Source organism: Pyrgilauda ruficollis, unplaced genomic scaffold, assembly GCF_017590135.1.
Source record: "Pyrgilauda ruficollis isolate IOZ18807 unplaced genomic scaffold, ASM1759013v1 scaffold86, whole genome shotgun sequence".
Lineage (NCBI taxonomy): Eukaryota > Metazoa > Chordata > Aves > Passeriformes > Passeridae > Pyrgilauda > Pyrgilauda ruficollis.
Window position 1 is genome coordinate 4083394 of NW_024530599.1, and position 13583 is coordinate 4096976.

The following is a 13583-nucleotide window of genomic DNA, read 5'->3' on the forward strand; positions in this document are numbered from 1 at the left end:
AGGCAGATTGGTGATAGGCTCTGGGGTGTCGCCTGAGTCAGGCATCTGGGTGTGGCTGTGCCAGCAGATTGGGAAGCCTGCAGCAGCCATGGGGCTACATGGAAAAACGCAGCACCAGTGGAAAAAAATATGCCCTTGCTGGATCCCTGGGGGAGGGAGCCCACCTGGGGAGGTGGCATCACCTCCTGCCTACTCAGCAGGATGTGGCATGGCCTCACCACACTGTCCCAGATGACATGCCTGGTAGGACACATCCTGGCCCACCCTGTGTATATGTCCAGAGTTGCTCCTGGGTCACGTCACCCAGCAGGCCGAGTGGCTGCTTATGAGAAGGAGACGGGTGAAAGCCACTCTATGCACCATGATGATTTGCCATCTGCTTCCAGGGCAAACTCCAGATGCTGGATTTAATCTTCCATAGCCTTTTTAATTCAGGAGTTGGCTTCTTAACATCCCTCAGTGCCACCTCGGCAGCAGAGACAAGCAGAGTGGCTGTCATGACTAGCCCTTCAAAGGATTTCTGGAGCACAAGAGATGAGCTATGTCCATGTGAACTGCCCATCTGGCAATCTGTCGTACCTTGACCTGTCATACCTCTGGCTCTTTAACCCAGCCAGGGTGAGCCTGAGCATTCACAGCACTGCTCAAACCTCCCCCAGGCCTGGGTGTCCTCTCTTGATGTCTGAAGAAAAGGTGGTGGGTGATGGTAACTTCCATGGAACATCCAGGAGTGGATCTTCTGGCTGGACCAGTTTTTGGGAGGATGAATGCAGAGAGCAGAGCTTGAGGGTTGTTGGGTTGACAGAGATGATGGCTTGCAAATAACAGGCTTGTCTTTGCCTCAGGCACCTGGTTATCAGGCACCATGGATGGGTGTCCGGTAGGGGTAATCAGCCTTGGGAGATCATGGATTGAATTCTCTCTTGGTTCACCTGCTGCTGGACATCTGGCTGGTGAGGCTGTGATAAGACATCACCGCCTGTTTCAGCTGACCTGTGTCACCTGGTGGAGGGAACAGCAGGTTTGACTGTGCTGCAGAAATGGGCACCTGGTAGCTGAATCAGCTGCTCTGGTGCTGGGGTTGGAGCTGCTGTGAACCTTGTTCTGGTGGTGCTTGTTCTCCTGAGCCTTTGACCTGGGTTGCTGCTGCACCTTCTGGCATGTGGCAGTGCTACAGGGCCGTGGCGCTGTTCTACCCACTGGGTGTCTCATCCCAGGATGTGTTTCAGACACCAGGATGCCTCCAGGGTGTCTTGTCTCCCCATGCATCACTTTCACCACCTATGTTCCCGTGCTCCTGGCCATCTCAAGGTCCTGTCCATTGCTGGCCAGGGCAGCTGAGGAGCACAGGAACCACCTCCAGCCCCTCTTTGGAGCTGCAAGGGGAAGGTGCCTCTGGTTGCAGCCTCCCTTGACCAACGTCTTTCCTGGGATGATTTCAAGAGGGACACACACTGGTGGTGGGCGCCCTACTTTGGTCAGTCCATGGCACGGTTGAGTCCGTCCATCTGTCTGTCTGTCCATCCATCAGCAGGGAGTGATGGTGGTGGGAAGGAGGTGGGGGCCATGCTGGGCGGGCGGCCACGCTGCAAGGGGGAGGAAGTGGGGACAAAAACGCGGCAGAGGGGACAATTGCAGCCTTTCTCCAAGCTGAAAAGACGCCGGGGTCCCTTCCGTCCTCGTCCTCCGTCTGCTGCGGGCGGACAAAGCCACCGCCCCCAGTGCCCACCCAGCGCCCAGGGATTAGAAAAAAGGCGAATTTTGATTTTCTCCTTTTGTTTCCAGAGCCCGGGAGCAGCTCGGCTTCAGCTTTGCTGCTTTCTTCTCCCTTTACGCCATGTCTGTGCACGGCTGACCAACCGGCGGCTTTTCTGGGAGGAGGGTGATTTATTTAAAATTAAAGGAAAGCAGAAGTTCTTTCTTGAAGACGAGACTTTTTAGGTCGGCGGGAGCTGATGGCTTTCCAGCCATGCAGCGAAAACACAGGGGAGCCAGCTGGAATTTGCAGCTTGTCATTTTTTAGGAAAAGCGAAGCTCCTCTCCTGCTCCCCTCTGACAGTGACTGGTGCCTGCAACTGGGGGGACTCTCAGTCGGTGTCCCTGGCTGGCAGGGGTTTTTCCGGACCACCAGAGATGATCCTTTTGCAACCTTTATTTATTTTGGCATTGTCAGGACTATTGCAGAGCAGTCTCCTGTGTGCTAGGGTGCAGGGAGCCCTGGGGCAGAGTGAAGGAGGTGAGGGGTGGTGTGGGGCTGAGAGCTGGGGGAAGATCCATGTAGAGGTGTATCCCATTTTTTCCCCACCAGGGTCACAGGAGAGCACAGCTGCCTTGCCCCATCTGAGCGTTCCAGGCCGGTGGACGCAGGTCTTTGGGATGACCCACGGAAATCATAGAATCACAGGATGGTTTGGGTTTGGAGTGTCCTTAAAGATCATCTCATTCCACCCCCTGCCGTGTTCCACTAGACCAGGTTACTCCAAACCCTGGACTAACTGGGTAGCCCTCCAATCTGGCCTGTAACATTTCCAGGGATGGGGCAGCCACAGCTTCTCGGGACAACATGTTCCACATGTGCCAACCCTCACCCTGGGACCCCCTGGCCTTTGGACCGTGGACATGGCAGGGGGTTGGTTGCAGGGGAGGAACAGTGTCCTGCAAAGGCTTGGGAACCCCTGGTCGTGGGCTGGGGCCTCCCGACCTTGGTGGTGTCCCCTTGAACCCTGGCGTCCCTCCAGGCTGTTAAGCTGCCCCGTGCAAAGACCCGGGCGAGGGAGCCCATCACGTGCCCCTTAATGCCGTGGCCGGGACTAAGCACCTTCCGACAGGGACCCAGATGACGCTGCCCGGCGCCTTCCCCAAGGGATGGGGGCCGGAAAAGGGGCAGAAACGGGACGGGGGGGCCCTCACCGTCTTTACTCGGGTCAATCATAAAGAAGGGATTAAGATCATTAATTCCTCCCCCCGCTGCAATTAACGGCGGGCCCGGGCAGCGGCTGGCGAGGAGCAGCGGTATCTGCGGTGCTGGGTGGTCCCACGGTGTCAGGGTGGGAGACCCCCCCTTTTACGTGAACTAGCCACATACCCCCCAGCACCCCGGTGTGGGGTGCCTGGCGAGGACAGTGTGGGGACAGAGCCGTCCCAGCTGGCACGGCCGCGGTGTCCGGCGCCTGCTGGCGCGGTGGCCCCGGGGGCTGGAGGGCAGCGCCGGGTGGTTGCAGATGGTGGGAGCTGGCGGAGGCAAAGCGGCGGCGGGACAATGGCGGGATTGTGCGGTGGCGCCGCTGGCACGGCTCGGCACGGCTCGGCGCCGCACCCCGTGCCAACAGCGGGCACTGCCTTGCGCCGCTGGGGCTGAGTGCGGCCACGGCGCCGTGCCCGGTGTCTCTGTGGGTGCGGGGAGCCGCACCGGGTGGGCTGGGGTGGCCCTGTCCCGCAGCCGCGGGTGCCCGGGGGGCTGTGCCAGGCTGTGCAGCCATCGCCCAGGTGGGAGGGGGAGGCGAGCGGGGGCTCAGAGCTGCTGACACCTGATCCGTGTGGCATGGTGGGACCAGCCAGGGAGGCTGGACGGTGTGTCTGGCTGCAGAAGAAGATGGGTGGAAATGGTCACCACGCCGTGGCTTCAGCTGGTGTCCTCCCCACTCTGGCACCTGGAGCCCGCTGTGGGGCCGTGGGGAGACCCATGCGGGCAGGACCCAGCTCTTTGCCAGAGCATCTCCAGCAGTCGTGGCTGGGGAACCGCCCGTAGCTCCCCGGCAGCCCCGCGGCACGGCGGTTCCGATGCCCCAGGGCGGGCGGGCAGGGTGGCAAATCCCGGGCCGGTCTGGCCGGGCGCTTGGCTCCGTGCGCGGCGCGGGGCGGGCGGAAGAGGCGCAGGGCCGCAGGAAAGGCGGCCGCGGGCAGGCGTGAGATAACAGCACCGGGCGCTTTATCTCACATCCTCCCGTCCGGTGCTTTTCCTGCCGCGCTCCCCGCTCCGGCCCCAGCGCCCGTTGCTGTCGGCACTAAGGTGTGACCCGGCCTAAGGTCTCCAGGGACAGGTCCCCCACCTCTCTGGCAGAGGGGACGGGTGATTCAGCTGCATGGCAGCAGCTCGCCCATCTTCCCAGCACCCCGCCATCCCTTTGGGGTGCACCCCACCTCATGGCTGCCCAGCATCCCCCTGCCTGACGTGGAGCGGGATGCTGGGGAAGGGCAGCCCGTCCTGCCGCCGCAGCCCTCCCTCCCCACGTGGCCTGGCGAGCTCCCGGCTGGAGCCCAAGCCCTGCATCGATCCGCGCTGCATCTTAAATCCCGCAGCAGCTGAAGCAAGCGGTTTTCAGCGCCAGGGCGGGGGGGTTTCTCCGTGGGCGAGCCAGCTCTGGCACCGGAGTGAGACACCGGGGCTGCTTCCGCAGCCGGTACTACGGTCCTTGGCACAAGGACCTTGCCCCCATCAGCGTTTTAAGGGCGATGCCCGAGCTCTGTCCGTGGGAAAGGCTCCTCCTGGGCTATTGTGGGGTTCCTGGGGTTCCACTGGAGAAGGAGATCCGAAGGGTGATGGATGAGCAGGAGTGGGGTGTGGGGGTGCAGGGATGTCCCTGCTCTGCTGCACCACGCCTGCACAGGAGTGAGAGTCTCAGCAGAGCTCTCCACACGTGGCTACATCCCCGTCTGGGCCCTGGAGAGGAAGGTGCTGGGATAGTCAGGATGGAGGGGTGGGGTGGGCAAGGGGCCTCCTCCCAGTGCCACCCTCCCCCAGCTGCCGCCGGGGTGGGGACATGGGTTCCTGCTCCATTAAGCCCTGCAGCTTTTCTCCTCTAAAGCCTGATTACTTGGCGGTGCCTGTGTGCGTGCGTGCTGGGAGGGAGGAGGAGGAGGAATTTCACAACAACAAGTGTTTGCAGCCACACTGGACCCAGCTGCCCTGGTCGCCCCAGGGACAGCAGCATAGCATCCGCTCCAGGAAGGCTCTTGCTGTCACTGCGGAGCCCATGGCGCTGCTGGAGCAGCTGGGCATGTGTGCTGGGCATGCTGGGGCATGGCAGGAGGTCAGCACTGGGGCTTGGAGGTGGATGCTGTGGCTCCCTATGGGGTTAAAGGTGGGCACTGCAGCTCCTGATGAGGCTTGGAAGTGGACGGCTGCAGCTCCCTGTTTGGTTTGGAGATGGACACTGCAGCCCTTGGTGGGGTTAGGAGGTGGATACCATGATTGTCCACAGGATTTGGAAGTGGACATTGCAACTCTCACGGGAATTTGGAGGTGAACACCATGGCTGCCCATGGGATTTGGAAGTAGATGCTCCAAGTGACTCAGAATTGGATGATGCAGCTCTCTATGGGATTCGGGGTGAACACTCCAGCTGTTGGTGGGGTTTGGAGGAGGATGCTGTGGATCCCTGAGGCACATGAAGGTGGACACTGCTGCTTTCCATGTGGCTTCCTTCCCTTGCCCAGTGCTGGCTCAGGGACAATGGTCCAGGAGGAGAAAGAGGAGGAGGAGGAGGAGGAGGAGAAGGGGGTGCAGCTTAGCCTGAGCTGGGTGAGCAGCATCCCTGGGATTGTGGGAGCTGGGGTGTTGCCTCCATGGCACTTGGCCTGGGGGACAAGTGTGGCTGCTGGGTGGGAACCAGGCACCCCTTGCACGAGCTCCAGCTTCTGGCCCGGGAGCATCCCGCTGGCGCCTGCAGTCGCATCCGGTGTGGGGCCGCACGCCGCTGGAGCGGAGCGGGAGATGAGCCCCGTGACTTCCCTGGGGCTCCTGTCCCTGGGGGAGGAGAGCCGGGCACAGAGAGTTTTTAAGCATCGGAGTGCCATTGCTACCAGGCCAGGACTTCCCCTGTGACCCCCCACTTCTGTCTGGATGGCGACCCTTTTAGAGAGCAGCGGAACGGATCTCCACCGAGGTCCGTTCCCTGGAGTTCCTTTGTTCGCAGCGCTGAGATTTTCATGGCAGGGGGAGGAAGAGCTGCTTTGAAAAGCCTGTTGGCTCTTGCCAGCGCTAACTCTCTTTTCTTTTCTCCTTCCAGAGCCGCGTGGTGTGTCCCAGAGCCGCAGAGTATGTCTGTGCACTGAGAGCACCCTGAGTCCTCCGCAGCCAGCGCGGGAGGAGACGCCCCGTTGATGCGCGGCCCTGTCTGAGCGTCCCTGGTGGCTGGCGGGCCAGTGCTACCAGAAGGGCTTTGGGGGTCTTTTGCTTTGGCATTAGGGTGGGTTCCAGGGATGGGGCAGCCAGGGAGAAAGAGGTTTTTGTTTTTTCGGCTTTTTTTTTTTTTTTTTTTTTTTTTTTGGGTTTTTTTTTTATTTTTTTTTTTTTTTTTTTATTTTGGGGTTGGTTTCGTTGCTGTGCTCTGGGCACCATGTCAAATTCGGGCTCCCATCAAGACACTGGGAACAAGCCAGAGACAGAAAAAAATAACCAAGATGACTCTCAACCCCCTGTCAACTCCGAGAGGAGGAACAAAAGTGGAATAATAAGTGAACCTTTGAACAAAAGTCTTAAGAAGTCCCGTCCACTCTCCCACTATTCCACCTTTGGTAGCAGCAGCTCGGTAAGCGAACATTCAGAGAAAGGCAACCCCTTAGCTAATGGCAACGATGCGACTGTGGATAAAAGTCATTCTACCTCAAAGCACAAAAACATCTCTAGTATGCTGAGCAAATTAGACCGGATGTCGGAGCTCTCCTCAGAAGGACAGACCGCCCTCCAACAGTTTGCTCAGTCGACAGAAATGCTCAAAAGAGTGGTACAGGAGCATCTTCCTCTAACAAGCGAGCACGGGACTGGTATCTCTGACATGGAGGCAGTCTCAGCTGCAGAGACAATGAACGGCCCCTCTGATTTTCCTTACCTGGGGGCTTTTCCCATCAACCCAGGCCTTTTCATTATGACCCCTGCCGGCGTGTTTCTGGCAGAGAGCGCGCTCCATATGGCTGGCTTGGCAGAGTATCCCATGCAGAATGAGTTGGCATCTGCCATCAATTCGGGGAAAAAGAAACGGAAAAGATGCGGCATGTGCCCGCCCTGCCGAAGACGGATAAACTGCGAGCAGTGCAGCAGTTGTAGGAATCGCAAAACTGGCCACCAGATTTGCAAATTCCGAAAATGTGAAGAACTCAAAAAGAAGCCTTCTGCAGCACTGGAGGTAACCAGCCCCTCTCAGGCACCCTAACCCCTCCTCGGGCTGCGCTCCTGGGTTTGGATCTTGCCCTAGATAATAAAACACCTGGTACTTCTTACTTCTTTTTTTATTTTTCCCTTTTCCATTAACAGCTCTCACCCTGAGATGTGTGCTCTGCCCAGTGCCCCCAGTCCCCACCCCGTGCTATGTACTGGGGTTGATTGATGTGGGGAGGAGGGCTGGGGGTCTCTCCCTGGGCACGCTGGACTTTGCTCTCCCCTTTGCAAGCACAGGCAGCAGCAAGGCTCTGCTGGGGTTTTGGTGACAGCATCCCCTGTCCTCAGGGGGTGGCAGCTCCCTGAGCTGGGGAGCAACATCTAACCCCAGAGGAGGGGGATGACTTTTTTGGGGCAGACCTTGGGGTAATTGGTGATGATGAAACCTGTGGCCACAGTGCAGGCAAAGCCCAGCCCCTCAGCTCACTCTGCTCTGAGCAGGAGAACAATGATCCCTGGTTTTGGGAGCAAACTGCTGCAGTGTGCACTGGGCAGCATCCCCAGTGGAATGGCTGTGCCAGGATGGGCCAGGATGAGTCCATAAGGCAGCAGCTGGATTTCCTGTGGCAGCAGTGCTGCAGTTTCCACTGGCAGTGCTCCTGTTTCAGCACCCAGCAGAGCCAGGCACATCCCTGCTCCTGCTGGGGATGCCCAGGTTTTCTGGTGTGAGCCAGGTGCTCAGGCTGTCAATGCCCACCATGGCCTGCTTGTGGATGTCCTTGGCTTGGGAGGAGAGCCATTGGCCTGAGGTGCCACCTTGCCAAATCCACTGGGGAGGTGTGACATTCATCTGGGGACTACAGGGAAAGTCTGGTGACTTGGGTTGTGTGGGCCTGAAACTCATTCAGGGCTGTGGGCAGCTGCTGGTGGTGTGGCTGGGGGCTGGGTGCCAGCAGGGCAGGGGTGCCCCATGCACACACTGCTCTGGCAGAGCCTCCCTCTTCCTGCACACCCAGGTGTTGTGCTGAAGCCAGGTTTGATTTTTCTGGGAGCTGACCTCATTCTCAGCCATGCTGGTGTGTTTCCTCCTTCTGGTGAGCACATCCCCATGGAGAGACAGATAGGCTAAAAAGTCACCTGGACATCAGCTGGACTGTGCATCCTGGCACAAGGGCTTTGCCCATCCTCTGGTGGCCCCAGTGCAACCAAAGCCTGCTGCTCCCTTAGCCACGTTCTACGTTTTTCAATTAGCATCAGCTCTGAATGAATACTGAAGGGAAAAAAAAAATCTATTTGGGCGGTGGGGATGAGGAGAGGGGGACTGTGTCTTTCAAAAACCGCTGTATTGCTAAATTATATTCTTGTTCTAATTTGCTGAGTCAGTGATCTGGAAAAAGGGAGAAAGGGAAAAAAAAGTTCATTTCTTCCAAAGAGTCCTAAAGCGGGTCAATAGACTTGGAGCTTGCAGCAGCCAGAGGAGTCGCTCCTTTCTCCCACTGCTGGGTCTGGGGTGATAAATAGCACCAGGAACCCATGGAACCGTCACCCCTGTGGTGGATTTCTCCATCTCATGACTGGCTGGGAAACTGAGGCCACTGAAATAGGGTTCTGCATCTGGTAGAGCTGGGCCCCACCAGAGATGAGCCCCATCCCCCTGGGCATGACCAGCTGTGTTGAGGCTCAAGAGAGATGCCACCGCGCAGGTGGGATGGACGCCTGCGCAGGTGTGGGTCACTCCAGGGCATCACCATCCCCTTTTCCTGACAGACCATCCCCTCCCTCAGAACATCCACTTGCACTGTGTGTTGACCCTGGTAGGGTTGTACAAGATTGCGGCAGGGACAGGGACACCATAACCTCGGCTGATGTCCCAGGTCACCTGGGTCAAAGCTGGGTTGTTGAATCTAACCTGTCAACCAGCCTTGCTCATACATTGGGCCAACTGCAGGGCAACCACCAGCACCTATGCTGTGCTGGAGACCTGTGTGGAGAGGGCCAGGATGCAGAGTTCCATGGACTGCTGGTGCTGGTGGGGTGCCATCACACCGCTGTACTGGACACTGGGACAGAAGGGGCCATTCAGTGGCCCTTCATATGGGGCTGAATCATTCACAAGGCTTTGTGAAGCATTGTCCCTGTCTGTGGGGGGCAGTGCCATTGCCCCTTAGAGGAAGGACAGTGACTCTGTCCTGCCACCCCTGTGCATCCAGAGGAACGTCCTCGGTGAGCCCAGACAGGGGCCACAGCTACGATTAAACATTGATCTAAAATCAAGCAGTAAAAAAAAATAGAATTAAACCTTTATGGTGGTGTAAAAAAACGGGCTAAATCCCTCAGCGGCCGTTAAGCTTTATCTGCACATCTACAGAGCCTGAAGAACCGGTCACCACTGGTGTCCCATGGTGGTGGGGCTGCCTGGGGCTCTGAGACCAGCCAGGTCGGGTGCTGGGAGCAGGCAGCAGCACGTCTCTGCACTGACCAGGCTCCTCTGGGCTCTGCCAGCCCCAGCAACCCTGGCTGATGCTGTGGGGGCTGCTGGCCAACCCTGCACAGGTCACCCTGGGCTTGTCTGCAGAGCTGTAGGTCACATGAAGGCCATGAATAGTTGGGATTTGACTTGTAAGAGCTGTTCTCCATCCAGAGAAGCTGTGCTGAAGAGCTCTGGTGCCCCAGATAGAGCCAGTGAGGGTCACCCTCATGTCAGCCTCACAGAGAGACTCTGGCCAGGGAGGACAAGGGGTGAGCATTTTAAACTGAATGAGGATAGATTTAGGTTGGACATAAGGTAGAAATGATGAAGGTATTGAGGCCCTGGCACAGGTTGCCCAGAGAAGCTGTGGCTTCTCCATCCCTGAAAGTGTCCAAGGCCAGGTTGGATGGGGCCTGGAGCAACCTGGTCTGGTGGAAGGTGTCCCTGCCTGTGGCAGGGGTTGGAATGAGATGATCTTTAAGGTCTCCTCTAAAGCATTCTGTGAGTTTGTGATTGTGGGGATCTCTCCTGGGCATCCACATTAGACCTGGTTCTTCATCTTCCTTTAATAACAAAGGAGCAGAGGTATTTATCAGAGATCTCCTTCCAAATCCATGAGGAGCCCCCTCTGTCTCCCCTCTTTCCTCTCCTCTGGGATGATGGATCTGGGTAGGTGGCCCTTGCTGGAGAGTCCACCCTGCTCTGCCCTGCCTGTTCTGCATTCAGTGCCTAGAGTGGGATCCAGCATGGTCAGTGTGGAGTGCCACAGCCCTGTGCATCGCTGGGCACAGGCACTTGTGCCTTCCCTGATGTCTGATTATGTGTTGTAGACACCTTGGGGAAGGGGTAATGCCTGCAGCTTGTGACCGCCCCAGCTCAATTTGCTCCCCAACATGGGCTGGGAGCAGGAGCAGGTGGGATCTGTCAGCAGCCTGGTGGACACCACCAGCTCCTGCCCATTCTGGCCCTCCATGCCCCTGCCCTTGCCCAAGCCCTGTGTTTGGGTTGTGCCTGTGGAAGGGGACATCCCTTCCTCCTGCAGGGATGGGGTGATGCTGCTCAGGTGTTTCATTGAGGCTTGGTTGGTGTCTTGATCCAAGAGAAGGACCCAGTGAGATCTGGCTGATTCCTGCATGCAATTAGGGACCAAAGTGTGCCTGGTTTGACTCTTAGGATGCTACATCAGGTGTCCCAGCCCTGTACACAGGCTCAGTATTGTGCCCCTGCTTGCCCCACGGCAGCCAATCTGCTGGACCACACCTGTCACTGTGGCCTCTTTCCCATCAGTGTCCCTTGCTTGTTTGGAGATATGGGACCTGAAGGGTCCTCTCAGGTGATTGTGTGGTGATCCTGTGGTGATTGTATGTCTGGCTAGCACAGCTCAGCCTTGTTTGGGGCTGTTGGCACCGAGAGACATTGTGGTCCTTGCATACTCCACCCATGTTCTCATGAACATTGTGCAGAGGACCACAGTGCTACTGGGGCTTGGCCCCACACCATCTTTCCTGGAGGTGGCTTCTAAGAGATCTTGTCTGTTGTTGGGCCCTTTGTTGGCCATGGGGTTGAGCCGAGTGGCACTCATCCCTCTTCCCTGTGAGGTGCTGAGGTACCTGCTGGTGCCTGGGGCTGCTCTGTTGGGGTCAAGGTTGTTTCTTGAGGCTGAGCATGTTCCATGTCCTGAGCAGCTCCTGCTCTGGTGTCCCCAGGCCCATTCAGCTCTTACTCCCTACCCCAGTTTCTATCCAAACGTGCTCCCAAACCTCTCTGGTGCGTGGGCTCCTGTCCTCTGAGTGTCTGTCTGTCCATCCATGGCAGTGACTGTGGGGTTTGGCAGTGAGGGGACTGTGCCAGGTTGTGCCAGGCCATGTTGGCTGCCCACAGCCCGGCCACTGTGCTCACTGCTGGCCAGAGGGGAAGCTGGGGGCTGTGCCATTGTGCCAGCTGCAGCATGGGGACACGGGGACACGGGGATGTGGGAACAATGGCTGAGCTGCTGTGCTGGTGCCTGGCCAGGGAGGGGTCCGGCAGCAGGGGGACCCCGGTCTCCCTCCTGCTGGCATCGTGGGTTGGAAATTTTGGGATGTAGAGCAGCATCAAAGGGTGCTGAGCCCGGGCTGGATCTGTCCCGAGGCTGGGGACCGGGGTGCTGGGTGGGGGTGATGGGGGTCTGCTCAGCCCTGGCGCTGCACACCTGTGCTGAACCCAACCTAACGCCTTGTCCCTTCTTCTGTCCCCCTCCCTGTCTCTCTTCCTTTCCAGAAGGTGATGCTTCCTACAGGAGCCGCGTTCAGATGGTTCCAGTAGGAACGGGAATCCCAAAGCTCTGTCATCCAAGTGCAATGTCACTGCTTGCTTGTGTTGTCTCAGGCAAGGGATTTTTGGCTGAAATGAATGGATGCACCTGTGTCTCTTTAGAACCAAAAATATTTTCTCGCAAATCTCATTCCTGTTTTTATAATTTTTTTCTTTTTTTTCCTTTTTTTTTTTTTTTGCGTTCGTTTTAACATCTTCGAGTCCTAGTCAGACATTTAACTGCTTTTCAAATAAAAAACAAAAAAATAATTAAAAGAAAAAAACAATGGATCTGTAAAGTACCAAGACTTAATAGACAGAGTATGGACAATCAGTTTCTTTCTGTGTTTTGGTGTTGATGTTGTTTATGTGTGAAAGATGCAGTACTTGTGTAGGGAATGTAAATTTACAGTAACCTTTTAAAATCTAGTTACTAATAAGCACTACTGTAATTTAGCACAGTTGTTTAATTGCACCCTCATTTATACTTTTTATTTGATTCTTTCCCATCATACAATAGAGTGGATAGTTTCTAGAATGCCTCAACTTCATGTTTATAAATGAGAATATGTTTAAAGCGATGTAGTATCCCTTCTCCTCGCCATTCACCTCTGGAAGTTTAACCCACAAGAGGGTCGGTATAAAAGGTGGAAGAAAACAATTGCTACACAACTGATGGAATTCAAAAAAAGGAAAAAAAAGAGTAAAAAAAAGGCAAAAAAAAAAGTCGTTGTTAGTTTATTAATATAGAACAAGAAACGCTGCATACAGAAAATCCTCCTAATTGCAATGGTTTACTCCTAGAAGTAATTTTTGTAAACTTACAGAAGTTAAAATCAAAATAAAACAAATATTGCAGGACCTGTGCTGAAGCAGTTATGCAAAGTGATATTTCTCTTCTGTTCACCCCCCAGTCTCTCCAGCTCTCTCTCCATCATTAAATTGAAATGCTGTTTGTAATGTTTTAGCGATCCAGGCTGTTTTTGTGAATAAAATGAATGCATGTTTTGTGTCATGATTTCCAGCTTGGTTATTTCTCTCCCACCCCTCTGTCCAGCCCTCCAGGCCCCCCAGCAGTGGCGGTGGCCCACATGCCGTGGTCCTGCTGGCTGTGGGGACCTCGCCAGTGACGATGCCGGAGCGTGGTGGGACGGTGTGATGAGCTGAGCTGGAGTCACCCAGGCTGCTAGATCCCCATGGTTAATCCTGGCAGTGCCTGGGCTAAGCCAGCCTTGGCTCCTCCTGGGGATATTTCCTTGACCTGCCTGGAATTTTGCCCGGCAGTACCAGAACCATTTGTTTTGGTGAAATAATATTAAAGTGCCATGAAGAACTGCTGTGAGGCTCGTGTTGCTGGGACAAGTCTGAAATGAGCTCCTAAAGGTGAGTGGGCTCTGGGATGGCTTTCCAGTCTGGCCTCATGTTGGTACTGGATCAGCAGGAGCTGTCTGGGGTGGAGGGGATGTTGGATGGGCTCAGCCATGGACAAGTGCTGCCAGTGCTTAGGTGCTGTGTTGGGAATCATGCCAGACAGGTGGGCTGGGAACTTCCTACCAGTCCCCTGGAGTTTCTCCAGGGCCCTCCCAGCCTGGCAAGAGGAAGATCTGGCTGGAGCCGGCAGTGCTGGCTCTGCCTTGCTGGGAGGAGGTAGCGAGAGCCTTTGTCCCCAGCTCCAGCCAGCGTTTGGGCCAGCATCTGCTGGCCAGATGTGCACCCGGAGGAGGG

The 13583-nt window shown here is 56.3% G+C and overlaps 1 protein-coding gene across 1 annotated transcript; it reads left to right on the forward strand.

Annotated features, from left to right (window-relative positions):
• The first annotated feature begins 6287 nt into the window (after positions 1 to 6287).
• On the forward strand, positions 6288 to 12876 carry CXXC5 (CXXC finger protein 5). Its single transcript, XM_041488036.1, has 2 exons — positions 6288 to 7124; positions 11826 to 12876. Exons 1-2 carry the CDS (start codon positions 6339 to 6341, stop codon positions 11868 to 11870), a joined length of 831 nt encoding a protein of 276 aa, XP_041343970.1. The 5' UTR covers positions 6288 to 6338; the 3' UTR covers positions 11871 to 12876.
• The last annotated feature ends 707 nt before the right edge of the window (positions 12877 to 13583 follow it).

Bases quoted from the DNA above. Each gene is read 5' to 3' on its own strand.
- CXXC5 (XM_041488036.1), top strand. From the start codon at position 6,339: ATGTCAAATTCGGGCTCCCATCAAGACACTGGGAACAAGCCAGAGACA. The intron at 7,125-11,825 runs GTAACCAGCCCC...CTTCCTTTCCAG, and splicing joins AGCCTTCTGCAGCACTGGAG to AAGGTGATGCTTCCTACAGG.